At 35.9% G+C, this 14,512-nt stretch overlaps 4 protein-coding genes across 5 annotated transcripts; 2 read left to right on the top strand and 2 right to left on the bottom strand.

Annotated features, from left to right (window-relative positions):
- Positions 1 to 296: 296 nt before the first annotated feature.
- LOC120278027 (L-ascorbate oxidase homolog) lies at positions 297 to 2,810 on the top strand. The gene is made up of 8 exons (XM_039284916.1): positions 297 to 487; positions 579 to 688; positions 778 to 1,048; positions 1,133 to 1,235; positions 1,331 to 1,676; positions 1,752 to 2,117; positions 2,210 to 2,288; positions 2,380 to 2,810. The coding sequence occupies exons 1-8, from the start codon at positions 341 to 343 to the stop codon at positions 2,590 to 2,592; spliced, it is 1,635 nt and encodes a 544-aa protein (XP_039140850.1). The 5' UTR covers positions 297 to 340; the 3' UTR covers positions 2,593 to 2,810.
- A 3,630-nt stretch (positions 2,811 to 6,440) lies between these two features.
- On the top strand, positions 6,441 to 11,072 carry LOC120277429 (rab3 GTPase-activating protein catalytic subunit-like). The gene is given in 14 exon segments (XM_039284277.1): positions 6,441 to 6,732; positions 6,812 to 6,870; positions 7,469 to 7,587; positions 7,984 to 8,177; positions 8,268 to 8,446; positions 8,667 to 8,864; positions 8,866 to 9,003; positions 9,077 to 9,141; positions 9,316 to 9,364; positions 9,500 to 9,653; positions 9,939 to 10,023; positions 10,150 to 10,219; positions 10,470 to 10,610; positions 10,719 to 11,072. Coding segments are annotated over 14 exon segments (1,893 nt in total). The 5' UTR covers positions 6,441 to 6,620; the 3' UTR covers positions 11,049 to 11,072.
- A 47-nt stretch (positions 11,073 to 11,119) lies between these two features.
- On the bottom strand, positions 11,120 to 11,819 carry LOC120277431. Its single transcript, XM_039284280.1, has 2 exons — positions 11,518 to 11,819; positions 11,120 to 11,441 (listed from the first exon to the last, which is right to left on the bottom strand). Exons 1-2 carry the CDS (start codon positions 11,739 to 11,741, stop codon positions 11,279 to 11,281), a joined length of 387 nt encoding a protein of 128 aa, XP_039140214.1. The 5' UTR covers positions 11,742 to 11,819; the 3' UTR covers positions 11,120 to 11,278.
- A 109-nt stretch (positions 11,820 to 11,928) lies between these two features.
- On the bottom strand, positions 11,929 to 14,497 carry LOC120277430 (exosome complex component RRP42). 2 transcript variants are annotated; one of them, XM_039284279.1, is made up of 8 exons: positions 14,373 to 14,497; positions 14,155 to 14,290; positions 14,012 to 14,068; positions 13,598 to 13,690; positions 13,242 to 13,320; positions 12,658 to 12,782; positions 12,300 to 12,443; positions 11,929 to 12,229 (listed from the first exon to the last, which is right to left on the bottom strand). In XM_039284279.1, the coding sequence occupies exons 2-8, from the start codon at positions 14,278 to 14,280 to the stop codon at positions 11,993 to 11,995; spliced, it is 861 nt and encodes a 286-aa protein (XP_039140213.1). In that variant the 5' UTR covers positions 14,281 to 14,290; positions 14,373 to 14,497; the 3' UTR covers positions 11,929 to 11,992. The 2 variants fall into 2 exon arrangements, with proteins under 2 accessions (XP_039140213.1, XP_039140212.1); XM_039284278.1 differs by having other exon boundaries at positions 14,155 to 14,295; positions 14,373 to 14,496.
- Between the last annotated feature and the right edge of the window lie 15 nt (positions 14,498 to 14,512).

Raw genomic sequence — 14,512 nt, 5'->3', positions numbered from 1 at the left:
CTCATTTTTTCAACAAGACACAAATGCGGATATCATACCTATGTGATTCGGTAAAAAAAAAACAAGACCAGACCAGTGGTTAGCTAACCATAAGTGAATAAAAAGAACAAGATTAATTTTAGATTTAACATTTAATACATGCATGCATATTTTTCAAGATCCATATGGAAAAATAAATAAATAAATAAATAAATAGCTAATATTAATAAATATTAAATGTTTAACCATTGAATTAATTAACAGATGACAGGCAGCAGTTACTCCTTCCTACTATAATTTGTCAAATCTTTCCTTATACAAAACCCACCACCCAACCCCACTCCTCCCATCTTCTTCACCAATGGCAAACACCATCCTCTTCTTCTCTTCTTCCCTCCTCCTCCTTCTCCTCTCCTCCACTCTCCCTCTCCATGCTGAAGACCCTTACCGTTTCTTCACTTGGAATATCACCTTTGGTGATATCTACCCTCTTGGTGTCAAGCAACAGGTTCATCTCTCTTCATGTCTTCTTTTCCTTTTCTTTTCTTTGAGTGCTCATTGATTCTTATAGTTTTCATTGTTTCATGGTTGAAAAACAGGGCATTTTGATAAATGGACAGTTCCCTGGTCCTCAAATAGAAGCTAACACCAATGACAACCTCATTATCAATGTCTTCAACAGCCTCACTGAACCTTTCCTTCTGTCCTGGTTAGCAACATAGATCTGTGACAGTAAAAAAAATAGTCTGCATTTGTTTGGAAACTAATGTTTTTGTTCATTTGTGTTGTTTTGGGCAGGAATGGGATTCAACAGAGGAGGAATTCATGGCAGGATGGTGTTTATGGTACCAATTGTCCAATTCCTCCAGGAAGGAACTTCACTTATATACTTCAAGTTAAGGATCAGATTGGATCATACTTCTACTTCCCTTCTCTTGGCATGCATAAGGCTGCTGGTGCCTTTGGTGGTTTCAGGATCTTGAGCCGGCCTTTGATTCCTGTTCCGTTTCCTCCTCCTGCTGCTGATTATACTTTGCTTGCTGGTGACTGGTTCAAGACTAATCACACTGTAAATAAATTTCAGTATTCTTTATTTGTATTGCTTTAGTATTAAATACAAACCAACCACATGTTAACTGTGCTCAATCGACAGGACTTGAAAGCAATGCTGGATGGTGGAAGTAATCTTCCTTTTCCTGATGGTATCCTCATCAATGGCCGTGGAGCCTATGGTAACTCTTTCACTGTTGAGCAAGGTATTTCAGTGTAAAAATTTGAGATTTTTCCATTTGTTGTTGCGTCAAAATTGTACCTTTTTTGTTTTGATGAATGCTTGATTTATTTGCTATAGGTAAAACATATAGGTTTCGGATATCAAATGTGGGATTGAGTACTTGCTTGAACATAAGGTTTCAAGGACATACAATGAAATTGGTTGAAGTTGAAGGGACTCATACAGTGCAAAACTCTTATTCTTCTCTTGATGTTTGCTTGGGCCAGTCTTACTCTGTTCTTATCACTGCTGATCAGCCACCATTGGATTACTTTATTGCTGTTTCAACTAGATTTACCACTCCTGTACTCTCCTCCACTGCCATTCTCCATTACAGCAACTCTGGTGGTAGTCCTGTTGGTTCTCCACCTGGTGGTCCTACTGTTGAAATTGATTTTTCTCTTAACCAGGCTAGATCTATCAGGTATATGTCTCAACTGTATTCTTTGTTTGTGTTTATGTATGAATTGCTACTAATTGTATGTAATTTCAATACTAGAACAAATTTGACAGCAAGTGGACCAAGGCCAAATCCTCAAGGTTCATATCATTATGGATTAGTTAACACTACCAGGACTATTAGGCTTGCAAACTCTGCTCCAGTGATCAATGGCAAACAAAGATATGCTGTTAACAGTGTGTCATTCATTCCTGCTGACACTCCTCTAAAAATTGCTGACTATTACCAAATCTCCGGAGTTTTCTCAGTTGGAAGCATCTCTGATAATCCGACATTCGGCGGTGGATACCTCCAGACTTCTGTCATGGGAGTCAATTACCGAGACTACATTGAGATTGTCTTTGAGAATTTTGAAACCACAGTTCAGTCTTGGCATATTGATGGCTATTCCTTCTTCGTCGTCGGGTGAGAACTCTAAAACAAAACAATAATGTCCATTGTTTTACTTACATTTCAAACTGAAAATAACTTGAAAAACATTGCAAATATCTACACAGAATGGATGGGGGACCATGGTCATCAGAGAGTAGGAAGAGTTACAATCTCCGTGACGGTGTCAATCGTTGCACCGTTCAGGTTTACACATCTTCTTAATTAACTCTTTTGCTAGAATCATCTAGTCTATGATACAACTATATGAAAATTTGATGCAATTTTCCGACATCAGGTGTATCCGAATTCATGGACTGCAATATATATGCCTTTGGACAATGTGGGGATGTGGAATGTAAGATCAGAAAACTGGGCTAGACAGTACTTAGGACAACAATTTTACATGAGAGTTTACACTCCCTCAACATCATTGAGGGATGAGTATCCAATTCCAAAGAATGCTCTTCTTTGTGGCCGTGCTGCCGGCCGGAGAACCAGGCCTCTCTAAGCATTGTCTTGGCCGTGTCGAGCCATGAAAGGGTGGCATCACCGGGAGCTTGAGAAGACATTGATAGCAGCTCAGCTTGAGCTTGCTTTCTTTCTTTCTTTTATTCTCTTAATTCATATTTGCATTCCATTGTAAACTATTATATTTACTTCCTATTTTTCACCTTCAGTGGCAAATCATAAGTATTATGAGTAGTAGCATGCTGATGTTCTTTGTTATTTGGAGTATTTCTCAATCTTTTTGCAATCCAGGGAAATTTATCCAGCATTGATTAGTCCTTTTTCTTTCGCACAAATTGAGTGAGAAGGTTGGTATCTTTCATCCAAGATATTAAAGATAAAATATGCATTTCTTAGTATGTGTAATACAATACTTGACCCAGTAAATAATTTATTTTATTCTTAATTAATAATAATCACATCAATCTCGTTAAACATACATCATCTCCATCACACTTTATCTATATATATATATCTATATTATCTACAATTGTTTTTGTTGTCATATATGTTTACACACAAAAGGGATTTCAGTGTGTTATTTTGGCTGTAGTTAGTTAAAAATTGTAGCAAGGTATTTCGTACTGTTTCTTACTATCATTGAAAATTTAAAATTTAACACAAAATTAAATCCATATTTATTTAATTTATTTAATTAAGACTGTTATTTATTTATTTATTTTTTTAGAAAGACGACAAGCACCAGAATCCAGGGACGTGCACGTGTGGGGAGCAAGGCTCAACGCCGACCCATGTGCCCTCATCTTGTGTAGGATATAAGGTTCGATTCCGGGTCCTCCCCGAAATGAACGCCTTACGTAGAGATCCGATACAAATTGATCCAAGGTCGTTGATTTTAAGACTGTTATTTTGTTGAATAAAAATTAAAGCCATGTTTTCTAAAAAGGGGTATTATTAAATTCATTATTTATCTATTTTAATAAAAAAATTATTAATTATTATTTCTTTTCGTCTTCAGACAAACATATGACGACCAATATAGCAAGTGTTCCGCATAGAGATGCATATAAATACCTCAATAGAAAAATATGAAATTATACATACGCCCCTTCATAGAGTTTCTTTTTCATATATCTCTCTCTATATATAAATATAAATACGTACTATGTATATGTATATATAGACATACATGTAAGACATTAAAAACTGAGATTTTTACCTGTAGATCACTGCATTCACCTAATCATCTTTGATAATTTTATAATAAAAGGAGAAATAAATTGCCCAGATGATTTTTTTAAAAAACATTCTTGAGTTATTGCTTATAACTATTTTTACAATGCTGGGGAAGAGGGATCTAGAGCTAAGCTTGATGATTTTATCACTAGCGTGAGAAGGAGGAGTTTGGAGTTTTTAGGCCTGGAGTGTAGGTATTCGGGGGACACTACCTTATGAGGAGGTTGATGAGTATCGCAAGGATTAGGATTCGAGTTTGATGTATCTGGGGTCTTTGACCCCTTTTTCTTTTTTTTTTGTTGTTTTCTGTTATTCTGCTTTTGTTGTTCCCCTACCATATCTAGTAGTATTGGGCCTATGTTATTTGTTTTTACTTTTAATTTAAGTGGTTTACCCACCTTTTAAAAAAAAAAAAAATATTTGTACAATAAAGTTATAATAACATACTTATATCATAACCAACGGTTTTTGGGTCAATTGGTACTAGATCTCTTGCATAGGCGTTTGTCATCTATGTGTAAAAAAAATATACTTATATCATACATTCAAAATAAATAAATAAATTTGACAATAATTTCAGTTAAATAAAATAAAAGCAAACAAACAATGAGAATTAGATTAATAAAAAGCAGAGGACAAAATGTTTTTTTATAAACTAATTTAAAATTATTATCCTTCACTACTGGGATGTATAAAGGTAAAAGTCTAATGTGTTTATATATAATAAAATATGAATAAATTATGTGTAAAAAATATATAAAAAACATATAAAAAATGTAAATTATTGTCTTTACACAAATGTTTTTTTTTAATTATGCATAAAGTTAAAAATTTAAATTTATTTTTTTTTAAAGTAAAACATGAATATTTTACGTAAATAAAAGATCAAATCACAATAGACCAAAACATAAGTAATATATATATATATATATATATATATATATATATATATATATATATATATATATATATATATATATTTATTTGAGTGTAATTCAAAAATGACTCGTACTTACTGCAGTGCGCTTTTTGGTCCCTCTACTTCAATTTATAGCTTTTCATGTCCCTCTACTATTTTAATCAGCAATCTTAGTCCAAATATGAGACTGGACGCTTTTCTTCTCCCGTCTCAGTAATTAGCGACGTGGATTAATTTATGATGATGTGGATTTGTTTATGTTTTAAAATATATTAAAAAAATCATTTTTAATAAAAAATATATTAAAGTAATAATAACAGTTCGGATCTTTTTGTTTGGATCCAAACCCCGTTCACCCAACTCTCATCCTCGTCATCCCCGTTGAAGAACTCAACCTAGTTTACTCTCCCAATTCACCGCCGATCGCCGTCACCTTCGTCCCCGTTGGAAGCCTTTAAAATCTGACATTTATCCTTGCTCATCATCTTCCTCATCCATGGTGAAACTCTCACAGATATCCTGATATAATAAAATGGCAAACATATTTAACTGCATGTTAAATTTATAATACGCCACAAAGATGTTCTTCTTTATTATGCAACATGGCTCACATGCAAATGCCATTATCTTTCTTTCTAAAAATGCATGAAAGAAATCAAACCAAGACTCAAGCTCCAAAGCATGCAAATGTTATCAAAATACAAACATGAAGCTATTTATCCAAATTGAAACCAAGTTTTGTGAGATGATGGTGTGTGTCAGGAGGATGCTCCTCAATCTTGCGCCTCTCTGGCTGCGCCCACCTGTCGTTTTCTGTTTTAACCATCCCCTTGTTCAAATCTTGCCTCCAATATGGTGGAATCATTAAACGATTCTCCAGGAAATCAGCAGATTTGTTCTCACAACGGGGACGAAGGTGACGGCGATGATGAGCAAGGATTGATATTTGTGAGGGTTTCACCATGGATGAGGAAGATGATGAGCAAGGATAAATGTCAGGTTTTAAAGGCTTCCAACGGGGACGAAGGTGACGGCGATCGGCAGTGAATTGGGAGAGTAAACTAGGTTTTGAGTTCTTCAACGGGGATGACGAGGATGAGAGTTGGGTGAACGGGGTTTGGATCCAAACAAAAAGATCCGAACCGTTATTATTATTTTTAATATATTTTTATTAAAAATGATTTTTTTAATATATTTTTAAAACATAAACAAATCCACATCATCATAAATTAATCCACGTAGACAGAATTAATCCACGTCATGCATTATAGATGGGAAGTAAACGTCTGTCTATATTCTGACTAAGATCGTCCAATTAAAAATAAGTAGAGGACATGAAAAGATATAAATCGAAGTAGAGGGACCAAAAAATGACACTCAGACAAGACGAGTGACCATTTTTAATTACACCTATTTATTTATTTACCTAAAAAGTTTTGGATATTTTTTCGTGGGACTTAAAAAAGTCAATCCCTTCCTCCCCACATTTTTTTAAAATTCTTATCCAACGTGTTAGTCACATGGAACTTTTATCCTTTAAAAAAAAGAATATTTAATTTTAACCTTATCCGAAACAAAATTAAAAATTAAAAATAAAAATTAAACATGCACATAAACCCTTTTAAATTTTACATTTTAAAAAAAAATACATAGAGATTATATTTTGAAAATAAGGTTGTTTTGTAATTAAGATAATTCTTAGGATTTATATGAAAACAATTCCAAGCGCCATTTTCCTCTTGGGTTTTGTCATCGGCCATCCTTCGTCGTTCCTCAGCCGTTGTTCTTCATTTCTATATTTATTTATTTATTTTTATTTGGGGCTATTTGTTCTCATTTTTTATTTCTTCGGTTTTTGTTCGTCTTTGGTTCTTGCCCAATTTCTTCTTGATTTTTTGATACCATTGGGAACGATGGAGGTCTCTATTTCCTTTGTTTCCAAAGCGAAGACGGTCCTCAACTCCGCCGCGGCCAAGGCCGAGAAGGTCATCACTGAAATCAAAGCCGATCTCAAACGCGATTTTGGTTGGTTTGTTAATTGGTGATCAAAGTTCCTGCCTTTTTCTTTGTTCCCTTCCTGATTTCATGTTTGAATTTTGTGAAGAGTATGATGGAGACTACTTCAAGACAGAGACCAAAGCTTTGGATCAACAGCAGCAAGAGGTTCTCCCCTTTTATAAATATTAAAAAAGCAATCTTTTTATTTTTTGCGTGATCTATTTGGACTTGGAGCATGAATGTAATTGAAGTATTATCTTAATTCCATGTTTATCTCGTGGCATAAAAGTGCATTGTTTTTTCCTAGTGAGTTTGGAATTTTGTGCTCGTATAAAGTTTGCATTTTTGGCACTTGAGCATGAGAATATTAAGAGTTTCTAATGATTGTATAGGAGGCGATGAAGAAAATGTATCTTTGGTATTCTCAGCTAGATTGATTGATGAAGAAGGAATTGTTTTAGAGTTCAAGCATCGTCTCTAACTTTTTTAAAAATATAGTAAATAGTTATTATTGTGGAACATGAACAATATGCTATATCTGTATAGATGAGTACTTATCGCGCACTAGAATTCTTCTGAAGTAGCATCACTCCATGCAAGAATGGATGTCCATTTAGTTATTTACCGTTTGAGTGATTATAACATGTTTTATGTGTAGCATTTGGATAGGTGGACTTTTGATAAATCTGTTCCTTTTTCACCTTTTTATATTTCATTGTAGTTTCTCATTTTGTTTCTGATTGTTGGGTATTCATGCTGCTAGGCTTCAGATAAGGCAACCACAGTTCTGGAGGATGATGGTCAAGTAGAAGATAACAATAACCTGTGCAGCACTGCCACTATTCCAGCTTCAGTTTTGAGACAGCTGGCTTCAGCTGTTGAGTAAGTATATTCCTTCAATTAGTTTTTACTCAATTGTTTCAATATATTTTGGCGAATCTTGTCTAAGTCTATTCATGACACAAATAATGATAGATCCTTCTTGAAAACGGAGTATTCAATTTTTCCCTTTTCTTTCCTTTCACTGTCATTGAATTAATGTTGTTATTCTTCATATTATACTTGCTCGCGAGTAATATAAAACTGATTTCTCTGACTCTTTGTTTATGCTAGGACTTCCTGGTGCTATTTAATCCTTCAGTCATGGACTCATGATTTTTGATTTTCCTGTTTACGTTATTACTTTGTTATGGTAGCTGTTACATCTGTTTTCTTACAGTTGGTTGTGGGGAATTCTTTAGCACCGTGACTGATTATCAGTGATCTGTTTGTTTACAGGTGTGGACAGAATTTTAATTCTATAAACGATATATTGACTTCAGTTGGGCATCCTTCACCTGTCAGAGAGAAGATTGTCTTAAGTTTTTCTACAGTGAAGGCATTGGTTCTTCGTGAAAAGGATGATAAATCGTGTCTTGATTGTTGTGGGGATGAGGAATTCCATTCCCTGATGCCTTTATTGTTTGGTTCAGGTTTGAATTTTATGACTAGTGTTCTATTTATTATTGCAGTGTACTTTGTATCTCTCCTGTCCATTTTAATATTGTGTATGATGCTTGCAGGGGAGTATATGCCCAAGAGAAAAGTTTCTTCATGTTTAGCAACACTTCCTTCAATGTATTTATCAAGGGAAATTCACAGTGCACCTCCTGAAAGCTTTGTTGCTCGACTTTCCGAAGTTATCGGAAATTTTAAATCCCTGCAGAAAATGGCGTCATTTTGGGGTTGTGTCATTAGAGAAGTGAGTATTTGTCAATGCTGATAAACAATCATTCAAATTATTAAATTGATGATGTGCATAACTTCTGTGGCACCATTGGCATCGAAGGAATGTAAAATTTATGTGAACTCAAAACAACTATAGAGTTTTGCATAAATGACCGCTGCCCCTAGATGTTTCATTGTGAAATATTTACTGAGGTCTAGGTGTTGAGATGCTGTTCATGTTGTGATGCCTGCAGCTGAGGAGACTGTGGTCTGAAGAGCGGCCTATACCACATGTTCAGTTGGAGGCTGATCCTGACCTAAATTCTTGCCTTCTTCATCAACAGCTTCAGGTCATTAACTGTTGTATTGCTAGGAAACATCGTCGAGTGCTCGCCTTAGAGTCATTGGATTCTGTATTAAAAGAAACCAGTGAAGGCAGTGACACGTCACATAATCTTCCAGTGACTGATCACAAGTTTTTATGCGAGAACCTACTCCGGAGATTATGTTCTTAGACTTGGTGCTGATTATCCCTCTGAAAATTTAACCATGCTAGAAACAGGTGAACCCATATATCATCCGGTTATGCAGGTATGTTGTAATTTGTAGCTGCTAGTTCCTTAATTGAATCATTTGGAATGATATCTGGATCAAATAAACACAGGAAGGACCAATTTTAACTGAAGAACTTATCAAAGAAAATGAGGAGCTTGTGCTGCGTACTGGAAGGTGCTTAACTTTGCATTGTCTTTCACAACTATCTATTGTTGACTCTTGGATATTAAATTTAGAGTGCATGAAAAATTCAGAGTTATACAAACAACTCTAATGTTTATCTTTTGTGATCCAGTTTTACCTTGATATAGCATCAAGTTGACAATCTTTAATTTTTGTAATGCTTAGTGTTGGCAATGGGTGTTCACAACTTCTCTCTGACATGCAAGCTTTTAAGGCAAGTCATTAAAGTTTAATGCAGCTGAGCATTATTAAACTTTTCATTCATTTGTTTCTCTTGCTAGTCTGAATTGTATCATGCTCTCTATAAGGCATGTGTAAAATATAACCCCTAAAAAGCATCAGATATCAGGCTGCAAATCCTGGATGTGTTTTAGAGGACTTCATCAGATGGTTTTCTCCACCAGATTGGAGGGAAAGTGATTCAGAAAATGAAGAAAATATTCCAACTGGAGATGATTCCAGTTCAAGAAGAGGACGACTAAGTAGACGAATGCAGGAAAAAGGTGCTTTTCTATTTCTACTGAAAAAACAAATCTTAGCCATTTTTTTTACTGTCTTCCACATCATTTTTAATGATGCAAATTCTAATACTAGTGTTTGGTAATGGTTATCTGGATGGATGTTCTTCACCTGGCATTTTGTCACAACATGTACAACGTGTGCATTCTTTACTATATCAAATATTACAAAAAGCTACCATTTTGTGCATTGTTTCAGTACTTATGTCCCAGGGAGTGATGTTTAAATGAAAATCTCATGAGTGCCAATTTTCTTTGTATCCTCTTTAGGTAATTTGTGGCGTGAATTATGGGAAACTGCAACACCATTGCCGGCTATTAGACAAACACCACTTTTTGATGAGGATTTAGCTGTGTAAGTTACTTATATATATATATATATATATATATATTTTTGAGTTTTACATATTCAAGGGCAGTGAGAGCATCTCCCAATCTGCACTGAAATGATATTTACTGACTTCCATTTTACTTTCACCAGTGAAAGCATCTTAACCTCCTTGGAGGACATTGCACCATCAGAGCTATTTGAGCAGCTTTTTGTTTCTGTGGTAAGAGTACTTTTAGTTGCTACGTTTACCAGGAAAATGATTAGTTTAAATTTGGAAATACAGATAGTACTTGTTTTAATTAGCATATTTTTTTTTTCTTCATTTTTACACTCAAGGCATCATCAACAAGAATTCGATCTGAATATTTACAGATGATGTTTTGCAATTCGAATTGTGCTGAAACATTTTCTTGTAATCTTAAAGAACAATTCACTACAACTAATCTCTGCTCCATCTTTCTATGTTTCAGCTTTCCTCGGGCTTTCTCATTGCAGAGGCAACCCTCCCCACAGACGGCAACGTGTCCAAACTATTCAAGAGTTGCAAAGATTATGTCATTTCGAGTTACCAAGCTGGCAGTACAAATGAAAACCTTGCTGATATCTGTGAGGCAAGTTACGTCTTTTTTATTTTGTTCTTTATTATAGTCTGGACAATTGGAAGTAATAACTGTGAATGCAGATATAGATTGAATGCTTACTGAGTTGATTGTCTCTAGGTATATCAAACAGTAGAGAAGATTATGACTCATCCCGAAGAAGCCATTCTAATTATGGATCAACCAGAAGAAGCAAAATCTGGAGAGGCGAATAACCGCTTCAAAAAAATTAGCCTTAACTTTCTTAGCAAAGACAGACAGCCTTCGCGAAAGGTAACAACAAATGATGAAAAACATTCAGAAGGGAGACAATCACATGTATTCTCTCGCTTATTCGATAAAAAGACATCTTTATTTTCTAAGAAACATGCCAAAGCTGAAGCCGATACCAGTGCATCTTCATCTGCTGTGCCATCTGGTGAGGATGGAAGTGATTGGACCCTAGTTTAAAAACAAATCAAGTGTTGTAGATACAAATCCTAAACTTGTAATGGCAACAAAAGTGGACCTGTAAATAGTATGTGAATAGACATTCAATTTATTGATCCATTCATCAAAGAGAATGAAAAAAGTGATGATCTTTTCTCATTCATGGCATTACATCGAGATTGCAGGCAGAAATCTATCTTGGAGTGGGAGTCTTTTTGAAGCTGTTTTTTGAAATCTTGATACTTGATTTCTTAATCTTCAGTTTTGGTTTGCCAGCCATGCCTGCTTCTTCTTGGTGTTTCACTGCTATTTATTTCTTCTGGGTTTTCCTCTTCAACTGCTGTTCCAAGGTCTTTCATAATAAACGAAGGTACGACGAAGTTGGAAATGAAATACATGAAGAGAAGCAGAGCACTGAAACGAGAAAAGAGTTATGTCAGTATCTTACAAACATGAGATTACTGTGAACAAAGTGACAACATTGGCTCACCTGATCGGCAGCAAGACAGATATATCTCCGCCCGGGGCCTTGGAAGTGGCGGCAATGATAAGACCGTCATTGATCGCCGGAGTGTGTAGACTATACTTTGAATAAACATGCTGATGTCTTTGTTTCACAAGGAAGAGTGTGCAAGCCTGCCTTGATTGGGTTGGATAATTGCCGAGAAACGAATGAATTGGATGACCAATGGGTGAAGAATAGATGGCCTCCATTTGAATGAATGTGTCTAAGGAGTTGTTCACTGCTCTTATTTAGCAGCTTCTCATTTTTGGATAATGTCTGCAAACTTGAGTGGCTCTTAGCCTATGTTCCTCATAGAGGATATTATCCAGGACTTGGGCTCCTGTTCATGGGCTTATTCACTGATAAATCAAGTATAATTTAAATCACGAACACAAGTACATAAAAGTCAGTAAACTTGATTAAGTGAATAGTTTTACAAATTGTCAATTTTTGAATAAGATCAGGACATGGCAGCTGCTTCTGCAACAGCAATCTCGGAATCAAGTACAGATAACAGATGTTCGCTCACATGTTTTGCGACTGATATCATGTCGAGAATAACACTAGAATCTAAGCCTGCACCACCCCTTTTCGTCATCCCGCAGATATGCCCGCGCTTGTTCACTGAGACTGACACTGCAGTGCTCATTTGAGACTCCTCTTCTGAGGTTGCATCGACGATGTAGTGCCTGCCAACCTGATTATGTGCATGTTACTTATGTTCTCATAGACATAAACACTAATCATCACATAAGAAAAGCCCTCACCTTAGTTACAGTTACTATGAGAGGAACTCCGGATGTGTCAAACTGTAAGAACTCTTCATCACTGACATCGACCTCAGGTTGGTCATCTGGTGCAGTTCCAAGATCAACTGTAACTTTTGGGATACCTGTGTTGCTCAATCCAACCTATTAAGAAGAAAATAAAATAAAATAAAATATATGTCACATTAACAGAAGCTTCAATTAACGGAGAACCGATTTCTTATTCATGAATCAAAACATAATCTCATAACATCTACCTGGCCTATCCATCAAGATGGATTGACCTCCAAAAGATTCGATCAATAAATGAAAATTACATATATTGCACTAATATTTTCTGAATTGCAGAATTTATCACCTTGATAGCAGCAGCTAATGCATCCAGTAGATTGCCATCTGAACTAACAACAAGTGCGTCAATGTATAGGTCCCAGCAAATCTTACCCTCGGCAATCATCAAAGATGAGAGATCAATTCCCGCCCCTAGCAAATAATTTTTATAAAACATGGAATAAGATCATGAATGCAAACCCACTAATAAAAGAAAATCAATTTTCTTTCACATGATGAATGCCAAGGAATTCAAGGACTGAGACTAAAAGGAATGTATAGATACATGATCATATCAACAACCTTATGAAATTCTCTTTGTTGAGTGTTTCCCTTGCATTTTTTTTCCAGAACAACAAGGATCAGCAATCCTACAGTCAATTTCTATGTGTACCAAGTCTCAAGCAATTATAATTTTTCTTTCCGAGTAACCAATTCCCAAGTATGCAGTTTGCAAGTTTTGGGAAGATATCATCACTGGCATAAAATATACACATTAAATTAACACAGCAAGATTCAACCAAGACTATAATTTTCAGAAGCATCTACAACAATACTAACAGAACTGAGAAACAGAACATAAGTCAGTAACCTTTTACATAGAGGAGATACCTGCACCACTTTTACCACCCAATAAGCATCTCTGAAGGGCAACTGAGAGCTCTGTAGATAAGTCCTCCCCACCTCTGCCCTGAGATTATCCACAAAATTTTAGTTTATAAACTCAGGATAGGATAATATAATTATTTTTGCTTGGTCCAACAAATGCATTTATAAACTACAAGTTCAACTCCTACTCTACAATACATTAAGCTGTAAAACTTCAATTTGTGTACCCAATGGAAGATGGTAATTCCACATTACTGAATAACCAACTCAGCATAAAAAAAAAAGAAGGAATACAGGTTCAATCTAACATGGACAGTCAAACAAAACCAAGTAGAGTTTCAACAAAGACAAACACAAACCTCGAACTTTGGCTCTGCTGTCGGACTACAGTCAACAAAAATAGAAACTTTCCCTTTGTCTGGTCGAAGCGGGTCTGGTCTCCCAAGCTCAGCCTACATAAAACATTATTCTTGCATAAAAGAATGATCATCACCAAGACTATGATCCATGACTACACAACATAAATATTTATACAGCTGTGGATCAAACTGCAAGCCACAGCTCATGACTACACAACAAAAGCAGACACCAAAGATGGTACAACAATCAAACTGTACTCATAAATTAAGGAAAATTTATGGGAAATATCCGGTCAATAGAATACAACTCTCCCCACAGAGAAGCATAAACACAACCAGGAGTTCAAGCCCACGGAACAATCAAAAGGAATCATTCAAGGAACACGAAAAAAAAGGAGATTTTTCTATTGAAACCTTGATGCTGGCAATCACATCAGTTGCTCCCAATCTAACTCGAGCAGAACCATTTGCCTGCCATAAAACACCAATCAAATTCATTCAATAGATCTCCATAAAAACTTAGTATTCAACGAAATCATCGCATTTGAAGCACTGACCTGCGGAATGACCCCGACTTCGACGGAGACAGGCCGATAGTTGAGCCGTTGGCGGCCGTCTGACCGGAGATCCTGCGCGATTCCCCCGCGTATGAAGTGCTTCTCCCCGGAAGAAAGCCCCACCATCCTTCCAAAGCTAAACTACAATGACTCAGAGAAAGATCATTATAAAAAAACCAACTTTTTTGCGCCGGAGACTCAGATGGATCAGGGATTACCTCGTCCTCTGTTCTCGGTGTCTTCTTCGTGAGTAGACGGCGATGAAGTTCCCGGCAAAGCGCACCGGCCGTGAGCAATGGGTGAAGGGTTTTTACTAAAAAGGTCGAGGTTTTGGAGTAGCTACTCGCTTCCAATCGAG

This window comes from Dioscorea cayenensis, chromosome 15, assembly GCF_009730915.1.
Source record: "Dioscorea cayenensis subsp. rotundata cultivar TDr96_F1 chromosome 15, TDr96_F1_v2_PseudoChromosome.rev07_lg8_w22 25.fasta, whole genome shotgun sequence".
Lineage (NCBI taxonomy): Eukaryota > Viridiplantae > Streptophyta > Magnoliopsida > Dioscoreales > Dioscoreaceae > Dioscorea > Dioscorea cayenensis.
Note: the sequence above shows the minus strand (reverse complement) of the source record. Positions and strands in the feature narration are given on the sequence as shown.